The 26,424-nt window shown below is 42.2% G+C and overlaps 1 protein-coding gene across 1 annotated transcript in view; it reads left to right on the forward strand.

The window, feature by feature from the left end:
* Positions 1 to 5,393, forward strand: part of NALF2 (NALCN channel auxiliary factor 2) — a 39,844-nt gene extending 34,451 nt beyond the window's left edge. Inside the window, exons 2-3 of the mRNA XM_075538922.1 lie at positions 1,188 to 1,359; positions 1,751 to 5,393. Of these exons, the coding sequence (XP_075395037.1) occupies positions 1,188 to 1,359; positions 1,751 to 2,136 (558 nt within the window). The 3' untranslated portion in view covers positions 2,137 to 5,393. The remainder of the gene's footprint in view (positions 1 to 1,187; positions 1,360 to 1,750) is intronic.
* Positions 5,394 to 26,424: the final 21,031 nt, after the last annotated feature.

A 26,424-nucleotide genomic window follows, 5' to 3' on the forward strand; every position in this document is an offset into this window, starting at 1 on the left:
TCAAAGATGTTGCTCCTTAGGGAGCATTTGGCAATGTCTAGAGACATCTGTTGGGGTGGGGATACTATTGAAATCTTGTAGATAGAGGCCAGGGATGTTGCTTAGTATTCCACAATGCACAGGCTAGCCCCCACAACAAAGATTTTTCTAGTCCAATATGTTAATAGGGTCGCTGTTTAAAAACCATGAGTTTGATAAGAGCTAAAGAATATGGGGCAGGGAACTTTACTTAGCCATGTGCCAGTGCCTGGTAGTTATGGGATATATGAAAGACAGGAAGCATACCTGTGAAAAGGTAAAGGGAAGGTTCCAAATGCCCTGGTGGCATAGTTATTATGTGCTGGGCTATGATCCTCAAAGTCAGTGGTTTGAAGCCACTGGCATCTCCGAGGGAGAAAGACAGGACTTTCTACGACCATTAAGAGTTATAGTCCTGGAAACTCAAGCGGCAGTTCTACCCCGCCCTATGGGGTCACTCTGGCAATGAGTTTGGTTGGGTTTGGTGATGTCTGCTCCACGCTAGGGCTGAAACCAACAGAATAGAGTATGAATCAAATAGAGCTTGAAGGCCCATGTGGTGCCTGATAAAGCAGATTACTATTTTTGGTAAAAAAATAATCCCTCACATTTTAATTGCATTTCAGAGTTTATAAAACAGTTTCAAATGTGTCTTACTATCTGATTCACATAATATTCTAATCAGGTAAAGCAAGGATTATTCTCCCTTTCCCTTTACTGATTTTGGAAAATTAGCATCATTAGCCAAATAAATGTTTATTGAATTAAATGGAACTGAAAGTCAACTCATTGTAGATATCCACACACAAGTCCAGACATCTCTTTGGGCCATTTGTAAAATTGTAGGGTTGAGGTGGGTGATTGGTAAGACCCCTTCCAGCTCAGAGATATCTCAAATTTTGTGATTTTGCCAAGGAACTGATTCTAAATCTTGAGTGACTACTGATTTGGGCTCCAGAGGCCATATATGAGGTGGGAGCTCTTTCAGGACAGTAAAAGATTTTTACCTTGACTTAAACCTTCTCTGATATCCACCCACAGGATCCTGGGCTTGGGCTGGCGAGGCCTACTGAGAAGTTGCAAGTACATTCCTTTCTCATCCCTCTTCCCTGAGGTGGGAAAGGACTGGTATCTGGTCTGATGGTCTTTTCCCCTCCAACCCCCTACAGGCTGTCTACAAGGCCTGGCTGTGCTCAGAATACTTCAGCGTGACCCAGCAGGAATGCCAGCGCTGGGTGCCCTGCAAGCAATACTGCCTGGAGGTACAGACCCGGTGCCCCTTTATACTCCCTGACAATGAGGAAATGGTGTACGGAGGGCTCCCTGGCTTTATCTGTACAGGTAAAGGCAGGGCACTGGGGAAGAGGGAGGAGGCTGGGGACTCAAGGCAGGGACCAATCAAGGGAGTGGGAGCAGGGTGGATAATAGGTTAAGTATTTGGAAGGTTAAGTATTTGGAAGAGTGGGCAAGGAGGGCTAAGTGGAATACAGAAGAGGCCAAAGTGGCTATCTCTACCTAGAACATGCCAAGCCTGATAGTTATCATGGAGGGTTAGCTAGGGTCCCAGGGTAACCTTTCCCAAAAAGAAAGGTATTAAAGGAGGGAGGGGGCTTGGGGGAGGAACTTTAGACAGGGCTACCTGAACAGTCACAGCTTTGAAAAGCTCCTTTCCAGGTAAGGAATAACCATCACCCCCTGAGCACCCTACCACACCTCCCTTATCCATTGGCAGGGTTGCTGGATACTTCGCCAAAGCAGCCGGAAACCAAGTGCTGTGACGTGCAGTGGGTCTCATGTGAGTCGGAGAAGAAGAAGTTCAAGGAGTCAGAGGCCCCAAAAACCCACCACCAGCAATTCCACCATTCTTATTTCCACCACTACCATCAACAGTACCACCATTACCACCCCCGCCACGATCCCCCAGGTCGTATCAGCTACAAGCCCTCCCTGCTGCCAGTCTCTGGAGGCTCCCACCTGAGCCCCAGCAGGATCCGGCTCTGTGTCCTTGTTCTCATGCTCCTCCACACCATGGTGTCCTTCTCCAGCAACCAGGGTGGTGGGGGACTCAGGCTGGAGGCACTACCTGCCCTAGAAGAGGGCCTGACAAGGGAAGAGTGACAGCGAGGAGGGAGAACAGACCACCACACACTGAAATCAGCTCTAACCCTCCCCCCCCCCCGCCAGATGGGAGGGAGGGGGCTCCTCCCTTGGGAGGCGTAAGAACAAGTGAGGGGGCTGGGGGAAATGGGGGACTACACATCCCCCAACCTATCCCCCAAAGCAGCTCCAACAGAATGAACAGAGGGGCCCAGGGAGTTGCAAAACCCATCTGGGAGAAAAATGCAAGAGCAGCAGGCGCCTCGGCCCAGGGCCCCATTAATGGGGCTTAGCAAAAAAGGGAGTGAGCAGGGCCTGGAAACGCCCGCCCCTGCTGAGAGCCCTGATCCTGGGAAAGGAGGCTGCTCACTCAGCCTTGGCCCTGAAGAGAATGTCAGGGGGCACAGAGGGGAGACACACTTTCCCTCCTCCACATTCCTTTTGTTGCCAAGATCCTTAATTCCCTCCTGCCCATATCCCTACAGGCACCGGCAGACAGTGCAATGCACATGCTCCTACTTCAGCACATCTGGCCCTGAGTGGATAGGAGATGAGGTGTGCCCAATTGGAGCTAGGTTGGGGTCTTAGTTAAACTGTGCCCCACCTTCCTATTAATTAAGGATAGAAATGGCGTGTGATTAAATGGTAAAAGAAAATGGAGGTCAGGAATGGGGAGAGAAACAGAGACAAGTGGACAGAGGTCTTGGAAAGAGGGGCTATATAGCCAAATGGGCTTTTGCCTCCTGGCTTTGATTAAGTGGTGTTTAGTGTTGAATCAAGCAGGCTCAAGGAGAGCTCCCCATCACAGAAAGATGCATAGGAGTCCACTGGGGAAACAGTATAGAAACCGAATTGTTGGGCCTTTATGTAGAATGCTGAGGCTACATGGTCAGACTGCCGCTGTCTGAAGGGCCATATCTTACAGAAGGTGCACATATACCCAAGGGCCTCTACTTCCCGGGAGATCTTGGCCTTGAGGCCAAAGAAGTTTCCATTTCTGATCTCCATATGGAAGAGGGACTTAAGCCCAAGTGGATCAGGCCTGGCCTGGGTCTCCATAGTCCCCTGTCTTGTTCTAGCCCAGGCCTCCATGAAGGAGAATCTGGTAGCATTATCCCAGAGCTCTCCAGAAATGAGCCTCCTCTGCCCCTGTCCCCAGCCTACCAAAGAGAATTCCTCCCTCCCATCCCTAGCCCATGGGTTACCATCCCAATTGCTAGAGAAAGTTCAGACACTGGTAAGAGGACCCAAGAATAAATTGATGCCCCTTGAGAGACTTGAATTTTTTTTAGGCTGGAGGACTGTACAAGAGATGAGGCATCAAGGAAACTTTGGGGCCTTTAGTCTTGCCCTGGTGTACTGGGAGGAAGAGACCACATTACCTGAGATATTTAAAAGCCAGTAGGAGCAAAAAAGTCACTATGAGTTGGAATCAACTCTATAGCAGTAAGTTAGAAGCAAACAAGAAAGAGAGTTGGAACTCTGTTCCTGGGACAGGCCTAGGGTCTTTTTGTACCAGAAGGGCTTGTGTCTTTCTAGAATGCGATGCCAGTGGACTTGAGGGAAGAATGTAGCCCTGGAATTGCATTAGAGTAAAGCCAAAAAGGGGATGAGAAGGGAAGAGCTGGATTCGGTTGGCCAAGGGATGGCTGGAAGACCGCCCAAGTAAAAAGATCATCCAAGGTCTTAAGCTGGGTCCCAAAGGAGCGTGAGGAATCCTTTTTTTCCAGTTTTCTCATTTCTCAGAGTGTGCCCCACTCCCTTATCCCTATGACCTGCCCAGATAGCCCCGATTTTTAGCCCTCAGCACTTGGGGCCTAGCCACATACCCTATTCCTAGAGTACTTTATTATTTTTTTTAAGCTGGGGAGGGGAAGAAGTACTAGTTCCTTTATGGAGATGTTTTTATACAAGAATGAGTCAAAAAGTATTGCTAAAAATTATAGAAATTAGTATTAAAAAATCAAAATGTGATGTTATTTTTTGTTGACATATTCACCATCTAGGAAGGCACTATTTTCATCTCACTAATCCTTCCACAAAGAATTGTGTGCTTTATTGATAACACCTCAATAAGGCAGTTCTGGCATCTTTGAGGGTTTTAAATCACGTTCCTCTTCACTGTTCTTTGAGTATGCTGAACAAAAAAGTCTGAAGGGGCAAGATCAGAGCGGTCGGGTGGATAGAGTAAGGTTTCTCAATGAAATTCTTGTAATACAACTCTTGCTATCCTTGAAGAAGGAGCAGATACATTGTGATAGGAAAAGAACACTTCATTGCAACTTTCCTGGAATTTTCTTACCAATGTGTTTTCCTATTTTCTTAAAGTTTCTTCATAATAAGCCCATAGGATCCTCCCATGTGCTTTGAGAACATCTATCAAGATTACGCTTTTAGAGTCCCCCCTCCCCCAATCACCATAACTTTCTGAGTTGACCGTACTACCTTAAGTTTAACTGGCCCAACAGATCCCCTTGGAAGCCATTGTTTTAATTGAACCTTTCTTTGAAGGCTCCCTAAGGAAACTAAGACAAATGTATTAATAGGAAAATTTTTCTCTATCCATGCACTGATCACAGAGATATGTTCAAATCCACTGTATTTGGAGTGAACCCATGCATGTATAAACTGGAACTGTGGTAGCAATGCTTTCTGACTTACTTTTGTATAAGTGAAGGAGCTTAGGGTCTGGAGAGATCCTAAGTACTGCCTTCTAATTCATTTCCCCTCGGGGAGCGGGACAGTGGGAGGAGGGGGCAGGCCACAAAGGGATTGGGAAGTAAAGGGACACCTAGATAGCCCCAGGGAATGGACCCTTGAACTCCCATCTTTTCTTACCCCTCACCAAGTGCCCAGGAGACCCCTGGCTCAGACCAGCCCAGGGCCTTGCCCAGTGGCAGGGGAGAGGGGCACACACTCCACCTCTAAGTCATATGACTGCCCCTATCTAGCCCACCACCCAGATCACCATTTGTCCAGCTGCCCTTCCCCTCAGTCACAGGCAGCAGAGCTGGGCAGCTTTCTTATGCCATTTTCTACACTGTGCTTCACGAGTAGGAATTTCTTGCACTAGTTTCTATGACTGAGTCTCCAAGCTGGTCTCCAAGTATTCCCCCATCCCTCTCTCCCTCACCCAGCTATGATTCAGTTGTCTCTGCCCATCCTCTGCCTCTGTGTTTCAGTGAGAGTCTGTATGTGTACTGCTTTCTGTTTTGTTGCATTGTGGAGCAGAGTCCTCTCTGTTCTTCTTTAATCCCATAAAGAAATAAATGGTAAGACTTGATGATAACCCTTCCTTCATGGCTTTGTTCTGTGGAGTTGAACTTGTTGCCCTAGGGAATAGTTTATGACTTGAGGAGTGGGTGTGACCAAAGGATGCTTACTCTATGCCCTATGCCATTCCCCTTGTTAACTTCAATCACAGAAGAAGGGAGGCGGGAGGCGGTCGGGAAATAGTAACCTCAGTAGTAGACCATTCTAAACAAAGGATTGCATACTTAACCATCTGCAAGGATCAGGCAAGTAACTAAATGAGTGAAGTAAACCAAGATGGGGGGAAGTGCAGACTCAAATATATTTTACTGAGAACTGCACAGCACGTACCCCTTTGAAAGGGTGAAGCTCAATCCCAGTGTTGTCCTGTGGGGATGTGGGTTCAATGTTGCCAGATCTACTCCTTCATCAAGGAAAGTCACAGGACTCCGGATTTTTATGTGAAATCTACTTAACTCCTAAATATTGGCTCAAGTTAAAAACAAACCAAAAAACTGTGGACTGTGGAGTAAACATGTCTGCTGACTCCATGTGGCCTTAAGGATTGCCAGTTTTTCACCTTTTGCATCTTATGGTTCCAATATATCAGTCTCACCTATCCTACACCCTTTTACTAGCTCCATCTTCCCACCACAGGAGTGAAGGGCACTTAGGAAGAACTGCTGGAGGGGTAGCAGGAAGAACCTTCCACCACTCCCCACATAAATGAATATGGAAAAGGACAGAGAAAGAGTTACATGGGAATCTAGTGTCCAGATTGGCCTGCTGAATTACTCTGCCAAGAAAATATGGCTTCCCCAATTTCTCCAAAATCAGTATAGCATAAAGGTTAAGGGCATGGACTCTGAAACCAAACTGTTTGAGTTCAATGTTTAACTCCACTAGGTCCATTTGTATGGCCTTGGACAAGTTCCCTGACTTATTTGAGCCTTAGTGCCGCATCTATCAAAAGAGTTATTGGTGTAATCAAATTATATTTGTAAAGCATTTTGCACAAGATGTGGAATAAGGAAGCCACTCAAATGCTGATTGTTATTCTTACTGTTAGCCACTCTGTCTTCTATTTCTTTCACCCCTGACTAAAACGATTACCAAATTCTGTCTATTCTACCTCTGTAAAGGAGTCCTGGTAGTGCTGTCAGATAAGCATTGGACTATTAACCCTATGGTTGGTGGTTCAAACCCAACAACTGCTCTGAGGAAGAAAGACGAGTCTGCCTGCTCCCATACAGATCTCTAGCCTCAGAAACCCTACACAGGGTTGCTATGGCTTGGAATCAACTTGATGGCAGCAGGTTTATTTATTTTCATATTCTTTGTCAAAGCCTTTCCCCTCCTTCTCAACCCCACTCTTACAAAGCTATTTCATACCTTCAGCAGCTCTTTCCTGGACTACTAGAAGAGCCTAATAAGTCATATCCTGATCAAATTATTCTGACCTCAATCTATCTAACCTAGTCTCGGGATCTTAGGAGGCACTTAAACAGGCCTCCCATTCCCCCCCCCCCCAAGAACTGCTTCCACGCTTGAATTTCCTAAATAACACATCTAATTTTTCTAAAATGAACATACTGCAGTCCTGCTCAAAAACATTAGATGGTTCCACATTGCCTGTTGAACAGTGTACACTTCTTAGCATGACATTCAAGGCTCTTTGATTTTGACCCTATCTTGCCAGTCTCATGTTCCACTATAGTCTGTTATGCACTCATGCCCCACTCACATGTCACTACTGACTGCTAACTAAATGAGCTTTAGACCTCAGTTCTCCACTTTGCTCACATTGTTTCTCCTGCCGGGAAGATCCTCTATCTCTGTCCATCACTGCCTTACCTCGTTTTCAACGTTGGCTCAAATGCCACCTCTGCTATGAAGACTTTCATACTCCTCCTTTCCCAAGCTGGAAATGATATTTTCCTCCTACTTCTATGACACTTTACACATTAGTTGCACTTATTGAATTATACCTACACATTACTTTTGTATCAATTCCAAACATACTTACTGAGCAATTGCTCTACCAAGCACTGTTCTGGGTTTTGGAAGTACAGCAGTAAATGGCAGATACATTATAGATCCATAATATAGTATGTATGACCTGATGCATGATTCGGCATCGATAATTTGTTCTCAGATAAGAGTGTTTGCCCAGGAGGAGGGATCCACGCTCTCTTGGCCTCAGATAAAGGAAACAGAGCTAATAAATTAGACACCGACACCACCAACCTGATGCACAGAAGATCAAAGGTGCTACATGTTCACAGTGCTAAGGGAGCGAAGGACACAATGGCTGTGCCAAAGACATGGTCCCACCAACCACACATTACCCTTTGATTCCTGGACTAAGCTAATACTGCTCTGCAGCTGCCCCTCTTGGCTCCATATCTCAATGCAGGCCCATACCCTCACTACAAGTCAAATCCAACTGCAGACAGCCTGAGTCCCAGTCTCAGCCCATGCAAGGAGGGATGTTGGCAGTGGCTCACACCTCTGAATCACCTGGAAATTATTTACTCTAGCCCCATTAACAAAGATGTTGGCTAAGTCTGAGTTGGGTGTCTATAATAATTAGGTTTTCTGTCAACTTGGCTCTGCCAGAATTCTCAATAGTTTAGCAGTAATACTCCATGATGTGATCTAACACAATGGAATCAACTCCATTATGTGATCTCACCTAATGTGAGAAGCCAGCAGCTGTGGTGGAATGTAAGTGTGGATTAGGTCACAGCTTTGATGCAATTGGAAGAAAGACTTCTTGGGGTGTGGCTTGCTTCTTTTTAAGAAGACTCCATGGGAAAGCTTACTTCTGCTGGATCTGCATCCTGCATCTGGTTCATAGACCTCCTGCCGTATTGCCTGTTGATCCCAGGAGCCCTCCGCAGACTGCTGACCTTGGAGTCATTCAAGTTTGCTTTCACCAGCTTGTGATCTTCCTGCATTCTGCTTCATCCACCTTTGCAGCTGCATAAGTCTGAAGAAGCCTCCAGCTAATCATCTGGCCCATAGACTTGAACCAGACTGGACTTACCTGCCACTACAATTGTGTGAGCCATTTATTGGTATAAATACCTCTCTATACATATATAAACATCACTGATTTTGCTTCTCTAGAGAACCCAGCTTAATACATTTGGTACCAGAAGTGGTTCTAGAGAAATAAAATAGTCAAGATGAGTTTTATAAATTTACTCTCAAAACTGATTAGGTCCCAAGGCACTTCAAACTCAGCTCCTGCCTCTGTGAGTACAGATAAGCCTGCAATAATACTATTAGTAAAGAGATTACTATTAATCCATGGCATGAGGTGGTAAAATTAGTCCCTAAAATAGCACCACCAATAGACGACTTGTTGGTGAGAAGTGAGGCTCTGTGTAATCATATGTTTGATTGTCTTCAGCACTTTTGTCAGGATGAGATGTATGGGGAAGCTAATTGCTTGGTACTACTTATAATAGACAAACTGCTCACAGTGTTGGAGACATGGCTCAAATGGCATATAAAATATTTCAGAGCTTCCACCTGCCATAAAAATCAAATCCAGAATCTTATCAAACAAGTAGGTGATTTACAGCACCAGTTGAATTCTCAACTTAAAATTATGTTAAAGTGAGGACGTTGATTGGGCAGAAATGGGACCTGAAACTTGAGATGGGGATATATGAGGCAGTATCCCCTCCCACTAAAAAAAAAAGAAAGAAAGAAAATGGTGGGGGTTTTCCAAAGCTATGTGCTTAATTATTTGTTTGGGTTTTTTTTACAAAACAACCTTATCGCTTTCAAAGCACTCTCCAATACACTTAATACATTTGCCAAATCTGCTATTCCATTTTTGGAAACATTTTTTCGAACTCATCTTTTTGGATGGCTGACAGCACCTCCCTCATTTTCTTCCTTACCTCTTCTAAGTCGTCAAATTGCTGTCCTTCCATGTCCTTGTTCATTCGCAGAAACAAAAGGAAGTCACATGGAGTGAGATCAGGTGAGTAAGGCGTGTGGGGCAAGAGAGGCATGCCATTTTTTTGCCAAAAACTGACACAATGAGATAGCTCCATGAGCAGGTGCATTGTTGTGGTGGCAAAACCAGTCCCTGGCCTACCACAAATCAGACCTTTTTTGTTGTACACTGTTACGCAATCTCTTCAGAACCTCTAAATTGAAAGCTTGATTAACTTTTTGACCTGGTGTAATGATCTCCAAATGCACTACAAGTTCACATTTTCATCTGTTCGGATTTGGACTGACGTCCAGAGCGAGGTTTGTCATCAATCGGCATTTCACCATTTTGAAATGAGAAAACCACTCTTACACTTGAGTTTTTCCCATAGTGCTGTCCTTGTAAGCTCTGTTCAATATCACAACAGTTTCTGCGGCATTTTTTCCCATACAGGAAACAAAATTCCACCGCTACACACTGTTTTGGGCCATCCATAAAACAAGGTTAAAGTGAAATTGCTTTTACCAAAAAATTCACTGTTACCAGAGAGAACCTTCCCAGGTGATGCCCAGGGTGCACAGAGTGAGTTGCGTGATGCATGCCTAGTGGGGAAAATGTATACAACAAAAGCTCTGCTCCACCCAGTGCAATTCCAGGTTTTTTGGGTACTCCCTTGTATGGGCTAATAATCAGGAGTTTGGGGATACCATTGAGCTACTCTAGCCACCAGCACCAGTCCTCCCATCTGAAGAGATTGATCCACTATCAGTAAAACAATTGTTCCTCCTGCCCACATGTGATGAAAGTAACCCAACTGTGTGTGTTTTTATGTTACCTCAGGCTAAATCTGGAGGATTGTCTAAGGCAGATGCCTTACAAAATATTGCTTCAAGTTCCTAGGAAACAGCTTCACCACCAGTATTGCTTCTAGACCTATGGTTAGACTTACAGTGGGTCCCCAAAGGCGAAGTACAGATGGTGACCCATGGAGAAATGTAGTACATGTCTAAAGAACTACAAGAATTTTGTAGTACAGATATAAACCTGAAAAATATTTGTGGGGGTGGTTATTAAGGGTGTAGAATATGGGTGCAATGAGCATAAGGTTCTATCAGTCTGAGTTTGTTGATATAGGGCCACTAAGCATAATTTCTTTACTCAGCGTTTCAGTTTGAGAAGCTGAGAACGGATCTAATTATTTATTTGGTTGGCTTGATGGAGTGTGGGTTGCAAGATGACCTACACTAAGTCAAGTTAAAATCAAGATAACACCTTCATAAGAATGACTGCTCATAAGAAAAAACTTGTACTCAGTATTTTCAGGGATTATTGGAGACTGGCTTGGAATAGAAACACATTCCAGGAGGCTCAAAACATTTTTAGGCCCACCAATCCGAGTAGGGACATATGGAGGTCAAGTTATTAAAGGAGTCTTAGTCAGGTTCATCTCACAGTGGGTTCAGTCAGCCCCTGAACCAATCCTGTCGTAATTTTCTCAATTCCAGAATGCATTGATAACATGCTTCTTGGACCAAGTAAGAAAAAAAATATTACTAACTTGAGATTTATTGGTAAAATATCTGTGTTCTAGAGGGGGGAAATTAATCCAACAAAAGTTTAGGCGCCTTTCACTTCAGTTAAATTTCTCAAGGCCTCATGGTGTGGGAAGTGTTAATTTATTCCTACCAAAGCGAAGGATATATTACTACATCTGGTGAGAATCCTCCACAACCGAGAAAGAGACACATCACCTGGTGGGCCTCTTTCAAGTTTGGAGGCAACATATCCCTTATTTGAGTATGGTACTCTGGCCTATTTATCAAATGACTTGAAAAACTACTATCTTTGAGTAAAACCTATAACAACAGAAGGCTCTATAACAGGTTTAGGCTGCCCTTGGGCTATTTGGACTGGTCTGCCCCTCTGCCACTTGGGCCATATAATTTCACTGATCCAATGGTGCTTGAGGTGTCAGTGGCAGATAGAGATGCAGTTTGGAATTTTTTGACAGGCCCCTATTGGTGAATCACAGTGCAGACCGTTAGGATTTTGAAGTAAAGTTCTGCCATCCTCTGTAGACAACTGCTCTCCTTTTGAGAAATAGCTTTTGTTCTTTTGCTGGGCCTTAGTAGAGCTGGAACGCCTCGCCGTGAGTCACCATGTCACTGTGTGGCCTGCACGACTGACTCGTCAGGAACTGAGTGTTGTCTGACCCACCGCCTTATAAACGTGGATGTGCACAAAAGCACTCTATCATTAAATTAAAGGGGTATATGTGCAATCAGACTCGAGCTGGAACGGAAGGTACAAGTAAGCTACATGAAGAAGTGTCCCAAATGATCTCCACTTCTGTCTGCACCTATGTCCTCATGTGGAGTTCCTCAGTGGACTTGTTTATAGATGGTTTAACGTGATCTGCATGTACCACCTCAAAATAGGCAACAGCATCATTGCAATCTTCACGGGGACTTCTTGGAAGGACAGCAGTGAAGGGAAATCCTTCCAATGGGCAGAACTTCAAGCAGTATACCTGGTTGTATATTTTGCTTAGAAGGAGAAATGGCCAAATGTGTGTGTATGTGATTAATGGGCTGAGGCTAATGGTTTGGCTGAATGATCAAGGACTTGGAAGGACAATGATTAGAAAATTGATGACAAGGATGGGGGTGGGGGGTGGCAAATATATGGACAGACCTCTCTCATGGGCCCAAAAAGTGAAGATGTAATCAAGTGGCTAGGATGACTTGTTCGGTGAAAACCAGTCATCCTCTTTCCCCAGCCACTCCTGTCATTGATCAATGAACACATAAACATGTGACCAAGGTGGCAGAGATTGAGGTTATTTTGGGGCTCAGTAACATAGACTTTCAATTACCAAGGCTGACCTGGTTATTGCTTCAACTGAGTCCTCAGTCTGCCAGCAGCAGGACCAATAATGTGCCAAAAATATGGGACCCTTTCTGAGGGAAATCTACTAGTAACCTTTTGTAAGATTGATTACATAGGACTACTCCTGTAATAGAAAAGACAGTATTTTATTCTTAGTAGACCAGACACTTATTCTGGATACAAATATGCTTTCCTTTCACTCAATGCTTCTACTAAAACTACCATTCGTGGGCTTACACAATGTCTTATCCACAGGCTTTGTATCTGGTACATCACCTCAGTCCAAAAGACTATTTCACAGCAAGTTAAACATGACAGCAAGCCCATTCTTATGTGATCTGCTAGTCTTACCATGTTCTGCATTATCCTGAAGAAGCTGGCCTGATCGAAAATTAAAATAGCCATTCTAAAGATAGAACTATGATTCCAGATAAATGGCAATGCGTTGCATGGTTGCTGCAATATTCTCCAGGAGGCTGTATGCACTCTAAACCAGCATCCAATTTATTGTGCTGTTTCTCTAATAACCAAGATTCAGCAACCTAAGGAAGAGATAGTAGCACTGCTCACTATTATTCCTGCTGAACAACTTGTAACACGTTTACTTCCTGTCTCTGTGACCCTATGCTCTTTGGGTCTGGAAGACTTAGTCCCCCCCCCCCCCGCAAAAAAATGCCTACCTGGAGACCTTTGAAATGGTGTTAAGACTGTCTCCTGGCCATTTGGGGCTCCTCATGCCTCTGGATTAACAGGCAAAGAAGAGTGCTTCTGTCTTAAGTACTGTGATTGATCCTAATTACCAAGGGGAAATTGGATTGGTATTACATAATAGAAATAAATAAGAATATGTCTAGAATCCAGGAGATTCCTTAGGTTCTGTAATTAAAGGATAAATTACAGCAACACTATTCTGATATGACTATTAATGACCCAGACTCTTTAGGAGTGAAGGTTTAGATCATGCCTCCAGGCAAAGAACCATGCCAACCAATGTACTTGCTGAGGACAAAGGGAACATAGAATGGGTGGTGAAAGCAGGTAGTTCTAACACAGGATCCCAGCTTCAGAGCTGTTTGACAAACTCCACCGTTAATTTTAGCATGCATCAGGAAATGACAATCATTTGTTGAAAAGATGACTGGGGTCCTGAGGGGAGAAAGGGGGAACCGATTAAAATGATCTACATATAACCCCACTCCCTGGGGGACGAATGATAGAAAAGTGGGTGAAGGGAGACATTGGACAGTGTAAGACATCACAAGATAATAATAATTTATAAATTATCAAGAGTTCATGAGTGAAGTGGGTGGGGATGGAAGGGAAAAATAAGGAGCTGATACCAAGGACTCAAGTAGAAGGAAAATGTTTTGAGTATGATGAGAGCAACAAATGTACAAATGCACTTGACACATGGATGTATGTATGGATTGTGATAAGAGTTGTATGAGCCCCCCAATAAAATGATTAAAAAATAAAAAGATGACTGGGGCTCCTTATTATTTGGGTATAAATGATATTAGAAATGTGTGACTTAAAAATGAAGTAACGTTTGAAAAAACAGTCAAAGGTAAGGAGGAGAATGGTTTACTTGGGACTTTATCTTGAAAAATAAAATTGAAACTGTGAAAAATATTTTAAATTTAGCTGCTAGTATTATATCGTGCAAATAAATTTTAGAACAAAATGGTAATTCTTGGGGGGAAATTCAGTGTGTAAATAATAATTACCAAAAATAATAATAATAATTACAAACATGTGCTAACTCTGAGAATGAGTCAATCAAGAGGGGACATTATAATTTTCCTGACTAAAGTACAAGAGAGCAAACACATTATCAACTTTTTTAGCACAATCCTAAACAGGGTTTTTGTTTTGTTTTGTTTTTCCAAAATTAGAGAGCTTCTTCAATTATTCCAAGGACCTCTTGTAATCCTTTGAGAGTTAAATAATTCTCTTTGAAGCCTTGATCTTATTGCCCTCATCAAGTTTTTCTTTTTTCGGTGTATGCTAAGGTTTATCTCTACAAATCCCTCTCTAACAAAGGTTTTACATGCCATTAGAGCTAGTCTCCATCATTTTCATTTTCACTGACTCCATACAACTCTGAATTTTTTCAATAACTACCGTTTCATTCTAAAATTTATTTGCATGATGTAATATTAGCCGCTAACAAGACTCCAAAAAAGACCTTGGTAAAATGGGTTATGAACAACTAAGTTTAATTTGCATGTTAAGTGTGGGAAGCATATGTGGCTAAACAACTCAGTGCTATCCAAAAAGTGTTCAAGTCAGTCTGCTTTTATGAAGATTATAGCTTTCAAAACCCTATGGGGAAGTTCTATGTTCTACATGGCCACTCTAAGTCAGAACAGACTTGATTGCAACGGAGATGTTTATATGATAAGGGAAAGGGGTTTTGTAGGAACTCGTCAGTGAATGTTTTATACCATGAAAAGTTGGCCTTTCAATTCAAGTTTATCAAGTCCCTCTTACTTTTTGGGTTTTTATATGTTTTAATCTTTTGAATGAAAGTACAGTGTTTGATGTTATTATAACACTTAAATAAATGAACTGAAGTGAATATATGACTATGTAAACGTTTTGACCAATGAACATGATTCCTGGAACAGAAGAAACTCTGTAATTGCTGCTTTGCTTTCCCTCCTAAATATTTGTGGGTTCTTTTTGTTATTTGTGAATTTGGTGAAAGTTGTCAAAGCAAATCATCAGTTTTATATCCAATAATTCATATACATTTTATTTCATTCCTTGCAACCTTCTCAGTGCAACATAATTTATCCCATGTCCTCCCAGTGTTTTCTATTTCTATCCCTCTGTATTTCTTAACTTTCATGAAGCTATTCTTTGGGTCAGCACTGCTCTTTCAATGTTAGCTGGTTAATTATCTAAGGTGCACATAGTTCATAAGAGGTATTGTTCCTTTTATATACCTGTCTATTGTTTAGCTGAAAATTGAGCTGTGGGGGTGAGTTTGGTTTCAGACCTGAAGAGTAACTAAGGACCAATAAGTCTGGTCTTTTTAATTATTTGAGCTCTGTTCTATGTTTTCTTTCTCATTCTAAGACCTTTTAATGTGATCCTTTTCAAATCAGTTGTCAGTGGTCAATCAGTGCTATCTAGTTCTTCTGTTCTCAGGCTCATGGAGATTGATGTTGGCACAATCCATTGGACTAACTGTCTCCATGTATCTTAAATTCCCATCACTCTTTTTTCCTCTAGATATAGAGCAATAGTTGCAATTTAGATGAGCTTTTAAGACCCTAGTCACTACAAGGATGCTGAATATTGTCTTTGTGAACTATGTTATGCCAATTGAACTTGGTGTCCCTGAAATCATGGTCCTCAACCTGAAGGCCCAGAGATTCATTCCTTCAACTTAGTTAGTTCTAAGTTTTCATAATTTCCCCCCTTTATACTCTAACATATTTATAGCTATACTCCAAAGCCCCATGTTAATCATATATATATATATATTTGAGTATACATCCCCACTACCCTTCCCACACCCATTCAGCTTGCTTATCTACCTATGATCTATTTATTATTGTTGTTAGGTGCCATGAAGTCAGTTCTGACCCATACTTACCCAATGTACAACAGAATGAAACACTGCCCAACCCTGCTCCATCCTCACAATTGCTCCTATGCTTGAGTCCATATTTGTCTCCACCATGGAAACCCATCACCTTGAGCGCCTTTCTCTTTTTCGCTGCTACTCTACTTTAGCAAGTGTGATATCATCCAGGGACTGGGCTCTCCTGAAAAGATATCCAAAGTACATAAGACAAAGTCATGTCCCTCTTGCCTCTAAGGAGCACACTGACTGTATTTATTCCAAAGTAGATTTGTTGGTCTTTTTAGCAGTCCATGAAACTTTCAATATTCTTCTCCAGCACCACAATTCAAGCCATGATATTTGAAATTGTCTTGTATGCATATGAAAGTTGGACACTGAATAAGGAAGACTGAAGAAGAATCAATGCATCTATGATTACATCTATTATATCACTGTTATTGAAGGATTGAGTATATAACTCTATTTACCTCTGTTCTCTCTAACTCTCTCATTCCTCCTAGTGCTTCCCCTGCCTCCGTCGTTTTTTTTTTTGCTAGCTTCCATATTTTAGTATATCAACTTTCCTTTTAACAAACTTCTTGAAATCTACTAGATTTCATCTCCATTTTGGAAGTTCTTTAACCAAACATTTACTTCCCTCTTTATATTGTCTTTATTGCAAATTGATATCACTGGTTTCTATTTTAAATTTTATAGGTTTGTTTTAGTATGATTTTTCTATATCTGGCTTAACTTAAGACACACCGAGAAACAAATATTGGAAAAAATATTTAAGTCAATCAGAGCAATTAGAGAGAAGACCCAAAACTTCTGCCCCAGGCCAAACGTTTTGTCCAGTATCATTATTTATGCCACACTCATTGTGGATAGCCACTGAGATTTATTCATAAAGCATTGAGCTAGTAGATTGGGTACTTAGAGATAAGAGATGGGAATCCAGAGACTGCTTGGACATGGAAGCTGCCCTCAAGAAGTTCCTGAGCTGGTTGGGAAGAAAACACATGAAGAAAATCATATCTTGCCCCTAATGAAACCTTCCAATAATTTACCATCTCAATCAGAATAAAATACATTTTATCATGACCAACATGACTGTCCACTTGCCTACACTCCAATTTTACTCAATACCATACTTTCATCATCCTCCATGCACCCTGACTTATTTATTTTCTTTTAACATACTGAGCTTGCTTTTGCCTTAGGACTTTGTACCTAAGCCTAAAATGTTCTTTCTTCCCTCAGATATTTGCAAGGCTGATTTCTTATTATCAGGTATCAATTTTAATGTTAATTTCTCAAGTAGGTCTTCCCTGACTATGTACTTCAGTGCTCTTCTTGCCCTAGATACTGTAGCTCATGACCCTACTTTTTATACTATCTAACATTTACAACAATCTGAAGTTATAATGCTTATACATTTGTTATGTATTGCTTCTCTCTTCATTGGAATGTAATCTTTGAACAGATAAAAATCTTGACTGTCTTGTTCACTATCTCCACAATGTCTCAGTAAATATTCACTAAATAAATGGATGTGGATGAGTGAATAGTATAATATGCGTAGAACCAGGAAAAACAAAACAAGAAAATTTCATCAAGTAAATTTCAACTCATAGCCACCTTATATAGGGTTTCCAAGACTGCTTGAGGAGCATCTCATGGATTGGAACTGATGACTTTGTGATTGGCAGTTCAATTCCCACAGGACAGCAATGTGTAGAATGGGTGACAAGGTATAAAGCTTGAAAATCAGCCCAAAGTAAAAGAGCAGACTTGAATGTCAGTTTAGAAAATTTGGACTTTAAATAATGACCCATTAGTAGTCATGGATGATTGTTGTGCTTGAGAGGAAAATTAGCAATTAACCTGGAATAAGATTCATCTTGTGTCATATGCCAGATAAATAGGCAGACGAAGTGAATGAAGGGCCTGGTTTAAGAGCTCATTGGGCCCTATGTCCTGTCCCACCTTTCACGCTCATTTTCCTCACCTCCTACACTCTTTGGAAGCAAAAAACCCTTGAATGCCAGACCCTACTACTAGCCGCTTGGTGTCGCTGTGGCTCTTCCTACCCAGGCAGGAGGCACCAAGGAGTAGAGGCACTACCCCTGGAAGTGGTCTGGCACAGGGGTCCATTTGTGTATGCTAAGAGGGCTCTTCCAAGTTCTCTCTTTACTCCACTCCCAATGCTTCCCTCTCACTTGAACTGCTATAGGGAGTCAAATGTCCAAAGGGTGCCAGGGGATGGGGTAGAAGTTGGGGCTGGAAAAGGACAGGCTGGGTAGTGCAGGGATGAGACAGAGTTCCCATGTCTGAGGTCCCTTTGTGCCAGGCCCAAATCAAAGGGAAGTGGAAGCTGTAAGGGCAGCCTTTTGGGGAAGGGGTCAACTACATTAAGGGGCCAATTCACAATTTACACTAATTATGCAAATATCCTTTCCTTTCCTCCTTGCCCCAGAGCGAGAAGCTCCTAATCTAGCACTCCTCCTGTGACCCCTTCTATTTCCTTCCACAGACATTCTATATTTCCCCCCATACTCATACCTTCATCCTCACTGCTGTTATCTACCCAGATCCTCATGACCACCCAACTGACTATCCTGACTCTGACCTCATCCCTTTGCAGCCCAAACCCCCTCATACAAATTCTGGGGCCTCCCGAGGCACTGGATTGACATCCTGCCTTTGTTCCCTTTCCTTAGAAATATCTAAAGTCAGTTTTTAAAGCCCTCCATGCTCTGACCTCACAATTTGACCAATGTAGGCTGTCCTGAACAGAAGAGGAGTTAGAACAGGAAACCAGTGGTACTCTGTGAGGATCTCTACTGGGCTCATTGGCATGTATTTTAGCAGTGTTAACTCATGAGTACTGACTACCACAAGACTGGAAAGGTGCAGGGAACACAGCAACTACCCTCACTGGACCACTGGAATGCATCCATGTTTATTCTTTTGCTCCATCTTTTCTCATCCCCTCCCTCTTCCCCAGATCTGCCCTACTCATTTGCATTATGGTCTGGGAGTCCTCCATCTCCCTGCTCTGCCTTCTGTATCCACCTTGACTCCCTCTCCCTAAGCCCCTCTTGCTGAGTGAGTATATGAAGATTATTTTCAATCATCTTTTCACAAAATGGTTGATGACATGCATGACCAGCTTTCTCAGTAATGTTTGTGTTTCACTTTTAGCAACTATGTTTTAGTTATCTGTTCTCCCAGGGGAGCCTAATATTCACAAATAATAAGACTATAGGTAGATTTTCATCAGGAAAAGATTAGCAATTAATACTGAATTTAGCATTGCTAAACTCAACATACATGCATATAAATTATATGGAAAAAGATGCATGTGAACAGGAAAAATGGGGGAAAAGGCAGATTTATTGACCAAGGAAACATGTATGGTTAGTTTCAGAATGCCCTGTGTCACTGAATTCCAAGTATCAATGCCCAGAGTAAGACAAGGCTCACCCATGGCCTCAGATATGGCTTGGTGAAGAAAGAGTCTGAGGTAAAAGACAAAACCCAAGGAAATGTGGACTAAGAGGAGAAAAAGCTAGCTTGTTTTTCCTGGCTCCCCTGGGAAAAGATACCTTCCACCCATCCCTAACCCCAACAAACTCGACTGGTAAGACTATCCTCTTCTATTTGTACCACACATCTACAAACAGTACCTTCTGATCCTCACAATGATCCTATGGATATGGATTATTAATTTGGATTTAGAGATGATGAGATGGAGACTCTGAGAGGCTAAAAGATCTATGCACAAAACAAAAAAGCACAGAGCAGAAGGTCATGGCCAGAAACCAAGAATTCCAATGCCAAGGCCAGTTCCCAACTTTTCTACCTAGTTTTATTACCCATTGACTCAAAGTTAGGCTAACTGGCAGTGGTCCTGTAACCTCAAAAATTCTCAAGAACAATTAAAAATCTGTGACTGAAGAAGATAGGGTTTTCATCTGGCTCCTGGGTCAGACTGACATGTAGCCTGGGTCTGAATTGTTCCTCGATGTTGAGACTTAATGGACCATCAGATTAACCACCAGCTTCATGCTAGTACTTTTCTAAAGTAGAACTTTCCCTTCAGGGCTCTCCAGAGACATGCTGTTTAACTTGGCAGTGTTAGTCTATTGTAGTGTTTCAATATGAGTTAAACCAAAATACCAAACTCACAGTCATCAAGTTGATTCCAACTCACACTGACCCAATAGGTCAGAGTAGAAAAAGCCCTGTGGTTTTCTGAAGCCTTTACTTGTAATAACTTGAAGATCAAAGACAACAGCAAAGAGGGTAAAGAGTAACATTCCAAGATATCCCCCACTGCCTTCTAATTGAGTCCAACATATAATAAACATATAGAACTGCCTCAGAGTGTTTCTGAGGCTGTCAATCTTTAAAGGAGCAGACAGCCTCATCTTTCCTCTGAGAAACTGCTGGTGGTTTCCAATTGCTAACCTTATGATCAGCAGGCCAACTCTTAACCCCACTATACCACTATGGCCCTTTGATAGCCTCAAAATTGGGTATAAAACCTAACGATATGCCTGCCAAATTATGTATGTATAAGAATAGTTATTGCAGCATCGTGCATAATAAAATGGTTAACTGTAAGCTAAATATTCATCAACAGAAGATGAGCTAAATAAATTTTGATGTAGCTCTACAATGGGGTAATATGTACACATACAAAAGCAAAAAAGAGCAGCATGTACAGTATATGTCCCTTTGGGGGAGATGTATAAATGTAATAACAGAAACATGTTTGCTTGTATTTGTATAGATTATTTCTGGAAGAATACATGAATATAAACCAAAACCAAATTCACTGCCATTGAGTTGATTCCGACTCATAGTGATCCTACAGGACAGGGTAGAACTTCCCTTATGGATTTCTGAAACTGCAACTCTTTGCAGCAGTAAAAAGCATCTTTTTTTCTCCCACAGAGGCACTGGTGGTTTCAAACTGCTAACCTTGTGGGTAGCATCCACACATAACCACTACGCCACTAGGGATCCTTATGCATGAATATGGTGCAATGTAAATTTTCCATAGATGGTTAGATAAGGAAACTTGTCACAATGGTTGCTTCTTGGGGAAGGAATGATATGACTGATGACAGTAGAAAAAAAAGGAAATATGTATTCCTCTTAAAAATTCATTTGAAGAAACAAAATATCTTTAGATCAAAATGGTAAGCATTATCTCCAGAATCCCTTTTAAGACAGCCAAAGAAAACTACATAGGAAATAAAGTTTGCTCCTTCAGTACCTAAACTCTTGCCAATCTTCTTTACTAAATCATTTATATAGTAATAATTTCATGTCCAAATTATGCTCAAATCTGTTTTGCCTTGTGCTTTCTTACCCAAGGTCCCTCCTCTACTGTGCTCAAGTTGGACTTCACTTAAAGTGTAGAAAATCCTGCCTTAGATTGCCTCCTTAGCATCCAGATGTCAAACTTTCTGAGGATTTCAGCTGAAGTGAAAAGCAGTTAGACAAGAGTGATGACAAAACCTCCTACCCACCCCTCCCCCAAATCACTACCTGCCTCAATCTTAAAAGACAATTTTATCCTGATTTCAAATGCCATGGATCCATTTCATTTATTTTTAAACTTTTTAATAAATAGAATTAAACAGCATAAATACGTGTGTGCGTGTGTGCGTGTGTGTGTGTGTGTGTGTGTATCCTAAGACCTAAGTACCAAGCTTAAACCCACCCTTACTCACCAAAGGTTTTCTTTTAGGCATCTTTGGAGGAAGCTCCAAAGCAGACAGAGTCCTATTCCCTTTATCTGACCCAAAACTCACTGCTATCAAGTAGATATTGACTCATATTGACCCCCTTGTGGGTTTACAAGACTATAATTGTTTACAGGATTAGAAAGCCAACCATGCCTATCACAGCCCAACACGCAACCACTACCCAGAGGGCTTCTTATCTGACCAAAGGACCCCATGCATCGTTCAAACAAGCTCCAATCAATTCAGATGTAAATACCCAGAATCTCAGTCGATGCTAGGTGAAGGATACGTGGTGCAATGCACAGTCAACATTTGGAGAAAGCCTGACTTGGAAGGAATCTGGGGAGATAACTGAGGTGATGGATTTGGCTCAGAGTTCTCAAGTTTATAAAGGAGATTCAGGAGTCGTGTAAACATTGGGGGCATTGAGATATTTCAGATAGCAACCAAGAGCCATTGATCTCCAACCACTGATTTTATCAAACCAGCCCTATAAAATATTTAAACTCTCATACGTTTTCTTTATAATTAGATAAATGGCATAAATTTCAATGCACAAAGCACATGTATACTAAAAACAAACAAACAAAAACACCGCTTTTAATCTGTCTTTCATGGTAGAATTCTATGTCAGGTCCCTTTGTTTGACAAATGAAGAAATAAACTTAAAGAAAGAAAAGGAACTGGCCAAGATTGTAAGTCTAATTAAAGTAGATGATGGCTCAGAAGCAGAACTCTTGCTGTAATTATTACATGTGCCTCCTAAGCATTGAACTCGAAGTCTGAATCAAGTTGTTGTGGGCAAACACATATCCCAGGATCCTTGGGTGTTTAGTCACCATTTTCTCATATGACCTTATGGGTTCGGAACTTTCAGCATGCCCCCGATCTAGGCTTCTCTTTGTCAGAAACAGCATGTACTGCTTTCTCTATTCTCTAGGACTTCCTAGGATTCCATAAAGCCAGGGCCTAGGCCAGGAGAGACAGACTGTATCATTTACTCAACATGATTGCACTCTCAAAGGCCTGGTCTAAGCTCTGAGCCTCTTGCTTGGCCTTTGTGGGGCTCTCATGCTTTATTCCTCTCCCTCCCCCACCCACATGTTCAGCTTTTAAACACTTATTTGCTGGCATTTTCGTGAACCCGCCTCCTTAGTCACAACCCTGCTTGAAACCATTACTGCTACCTCAGACCTCTTGCCTTTTATCTTACCCCAGAATCTGAGTCCACGGGTCCCTTAATTGTTGAGGCTCTGCTTTTTTGAACTCACTCCAATTGAGCTCCATAAATTGTAGTTAATTTAACTGTATATCTCTGGTTATGAGCCCCTGGAGCAATATCTTCTTGGTCTAGTACAGCCCTGTCCTGAAAGGGGTGGAGTGTGTGTGTGTTGGTGGGGGCTGGGGGCCGGTGGAGGGAAACCGATGAAGCCAGCCTCGGATTCAGACTCTGGAAAGAAGGTACAAGATCACAGTTCAGACAAACCTTTACTCTCAAGATTAAAAAAAATGGTTTCTGCTACCTGCTCTGGTCCTCATAGCTCAGATGCTAAGAGATGGACTAATTCTTCCCCACCAACAATATTAGCCGGTGTAGTCTGATTTATTAGTATAACTTTTAAAATGCTACAAAGTCATAGAAAGCTTTATTAAACAAAGCTATCAAAATGTGAATCCATTGGTTTTTTTGTGGGTTTTTTTTCTGTCTTTAAAAATAGTTTTTATTTTTCACCCCAACAACCTTATTTATTCCTCTGGCTATAGTTATTACTCCTATACAGGTAACTTCTAGTTTGACATCACCATTTCTGACTTCTGTTCAGAATAGCAAACTTTTTAAGCTTGATGTTTGGCCTCAGCTTAAAAAGCATATAGAATGTATACATCTTTCTCCAAATAAGCTTCTCTTGGTTCCATTGCCTTCTGTTATCACTAGTCTCTTCACAGCTCAGTTTCACAATCCCAAGCACCCTTAACATCTTCCCCACCACACTGACTCAGACATCAGTAACAATTTTCTAAGGCATTTTTCCCTAAGGCATTTTTATAGCTTACAAAGAATTATAAACAAGAAAATGTTGGTTTAATCTTCACAGCTTCCCCTCCCCCGCACAGGTGAAAAAAATTAAGGCAATTCAGGAGACTTGCTCAGGTCACTGCAGACCGTCTCTTACTCCGTCTTTGCACCCACCTGTCGGGGCAGCGAGTTATTAGATGTGGCTCTTCTAGCCAGAGTCTCTGCAACACCCACCAAATTCACCTTTTCTGGCATCGGTCAGGTGGGGAGACACTGGTAGGATTCACCGATTACCATCCTGCTGGATATAAAAGGAGACGCTCACTCCCAGCAAGTGTCAGGAATGAAGAATGTCTTCTGGACGCAGATCCCTGGGCAGGGAACCTCCTTGCTACAGAAGACAGCTGGGAGTCCGAAGAGCAGCAGTGGCAGATCCAGGAGCCAGATCAGGAGAGTGGTGGACGGCTCCTCCCGGGGAAGCAAAGCTGAGTGCTTTGGGGGCATAGGCTGGCTGGTGGAGCTGGGTGCCTCTGGGCACTTAATAAGAAGAGCTTGCTGACCCACTATAGTGGGGTTGAGTGCCTTCCGATTGTGGCTTACTGGATGGGTGCTTCTGGGCACTTCATCTGAGGAACTGGTTTTGCTGACCCAGAGCTTCACCCGAATGCACTGAGGTTTACGCCGCCGCAGTATGCTCTTAGGGAATTTGTTAGGCGCCCTGAAAGAACTTTGTCACATGTCCTGATGCACCTGAGCATTTCTCACTTGCACTGCAGCCTGTGAACGTCCTTAATCATGAGCCAATGCCCATTCATGTCTGGGTCATTGTGGTTTTCACTTAGCCCTCCATATCCCGACTCTCATCTGGTGTGCCAACTTTAATCTTGGGACCCTTAAAAGTATCCAAACCGAGCCTCTTCCGTCTCCCACGATTGTACCACGCGGATGAGCTGGGGCACTTAAAACTTGAAGCGTCCGGACCCCCAGTCCTTCGGTGCCCGCAGAGGAGAAGGAGGTTAGCGCACGCACATTCCTTTCCAAACACTCTGAAAGAGGCGGGAAAGCAGCGCGGCAGAGTCGGCCGCCCAGCCGCCGAATCCATTGTTTCTTGACATATCTCTCTAGGTCTATGCAATTGGTTTTCCCATTAAAATATTTTAGACATTTTTGTGAATTGGCTAAAATGTTATGGACCAGATCATCAGATTTACATTCAATAATGTATACACATTTTGTTGCATTCCATTCATGACAACCTCCTCAGTTACCATCAATGATCTCATTTTCTCCCTGTGTCTGTAAATTTCTGAAGGCACTCTTTCCATCTGTCTAACCCTTCCCCCAAAGAATTCTGTGCTCTTTGATTTACAACATATTAAAACAACATTTTTGGCTTACACTAGGGATTCAAATTATGTTTCTTTTCATTGTTCTTTGAGTTGGGAAACAAAAAGAAGTCTAAATTGGACAAGATCAAGACGGTAGGGGTACAGTATCCCAAGAAAATTCTCAGAACAACCCTTGCTACCCTTGAAAATGAGCGAGTGCATGGTTGTAATGAAAGGAAATTCCTCAGTGCAACTTTCCTGGCCTTTTTCTGACTAGTGCAGATTTAAATTTTCATAAAACTTCTTCACAATAAGACCCTGTGATCATTCTGTGCCCTTTGAGAAATTGCATCAAGATTACTCCTGTAGAATTTTTTTTTAAACCAACAAAACAAAACAGTTGCCATAACATTCTGAGCTGAACTCTCTGACTTGGATTTACCTGGCTCAGCAGATCCCCTTTATCAGTCACTGTTGTAGTGTACCTTTGCTTTGGGCACCCTAAAGAGACCCAAAAGGACAAACCAATCTTTTTTGGAAGAAGTAAAGCCATAATGCTCCTTAGAGTCAAAGATGATGAGACTTTGTTCCATGTACTTTAGACCCATTGCCAGGAGAGACTAATCCCTGGAGAAGAACATCAGGCTTGGAAGAAGTAGAAGAGCAGTGAAAAAGAGGAAGGCATTTGACAGAAGGATTGACACAGTGGCTGCAACCACGGGCTAAAACAAAAGAACCATTGTGCAGATGGTGCAGGACTAGGCAGTATTTGTACACATGGTTGCTGTGAATCAGAACCGACTCGATGGTACTTCACAAAAACAGCAAAGAGACTAAAGCAATTATATTCCCAAGAGAACTTGTCTCCAGCCATCCCTTAATTACAGAAACCGTTCTAAACACATTTTCTTTGGGACTGGGTATGTATAAACTGAATCCCTAGTAGCAAAACTTTTAACCTACCCTTGTATAAAGTGATTTTTCAAATATTGCCAAAGAAGCACTTAGGTCCTTGGGGGCACCCAAGTGAGTCACTTGTGAGAAGTTAGGGGTTTATTATAAGACAACATCAGACTTGGGAGCTTTTATCTCAGGGAACATGTGTCCACATCATAACACCATCACCGAGAAATGGATGCTTTTACCAGTCTTGGGGATTGCTTATAATGTTGATTTGTCACATACTTGGTGTCCAGAGAGATGGAGCAATTATTACTCTACAGCAGTGGTTCTCAACCTGTGGGTCGCCACCCTTTGGGTGTCAATCGACCCTTTCACAGAGGTCATGTAATACATCCTGCATATCAGATATTTACATTAGGATTCTTAACAGTAGCAAAATGACAGTTATGAAGTAGCAACGAAAGTAATTTTATGCTTGGGGGTCACCCCAACATGAGGAATTATATTAAAAGGTCGCAGCATTAGGAAGGTTGAGAACCACTGCTCTAAGGGACAGTTAGAGCAAGGAGTGAAAGGCTTAAGACAATAATGTTTTGCTCCCAGTTCAGGACCCCATCCCTATT

This window comes from Tenrec ecaudatus, chromosome X (assembly GCF_050624435.1).
Source record: "Tenrec ecaudatus isolate mTenEca1 chromosome X, mTenEca1.hap1, whole genome shotgun sequence".
Lineage (NCBI taxonomy): Eukaryota > Metazoa > Chordata > Mammalia > Afrosoricida > Tenrecidae > Tenrec > Tenrec ecaudatus.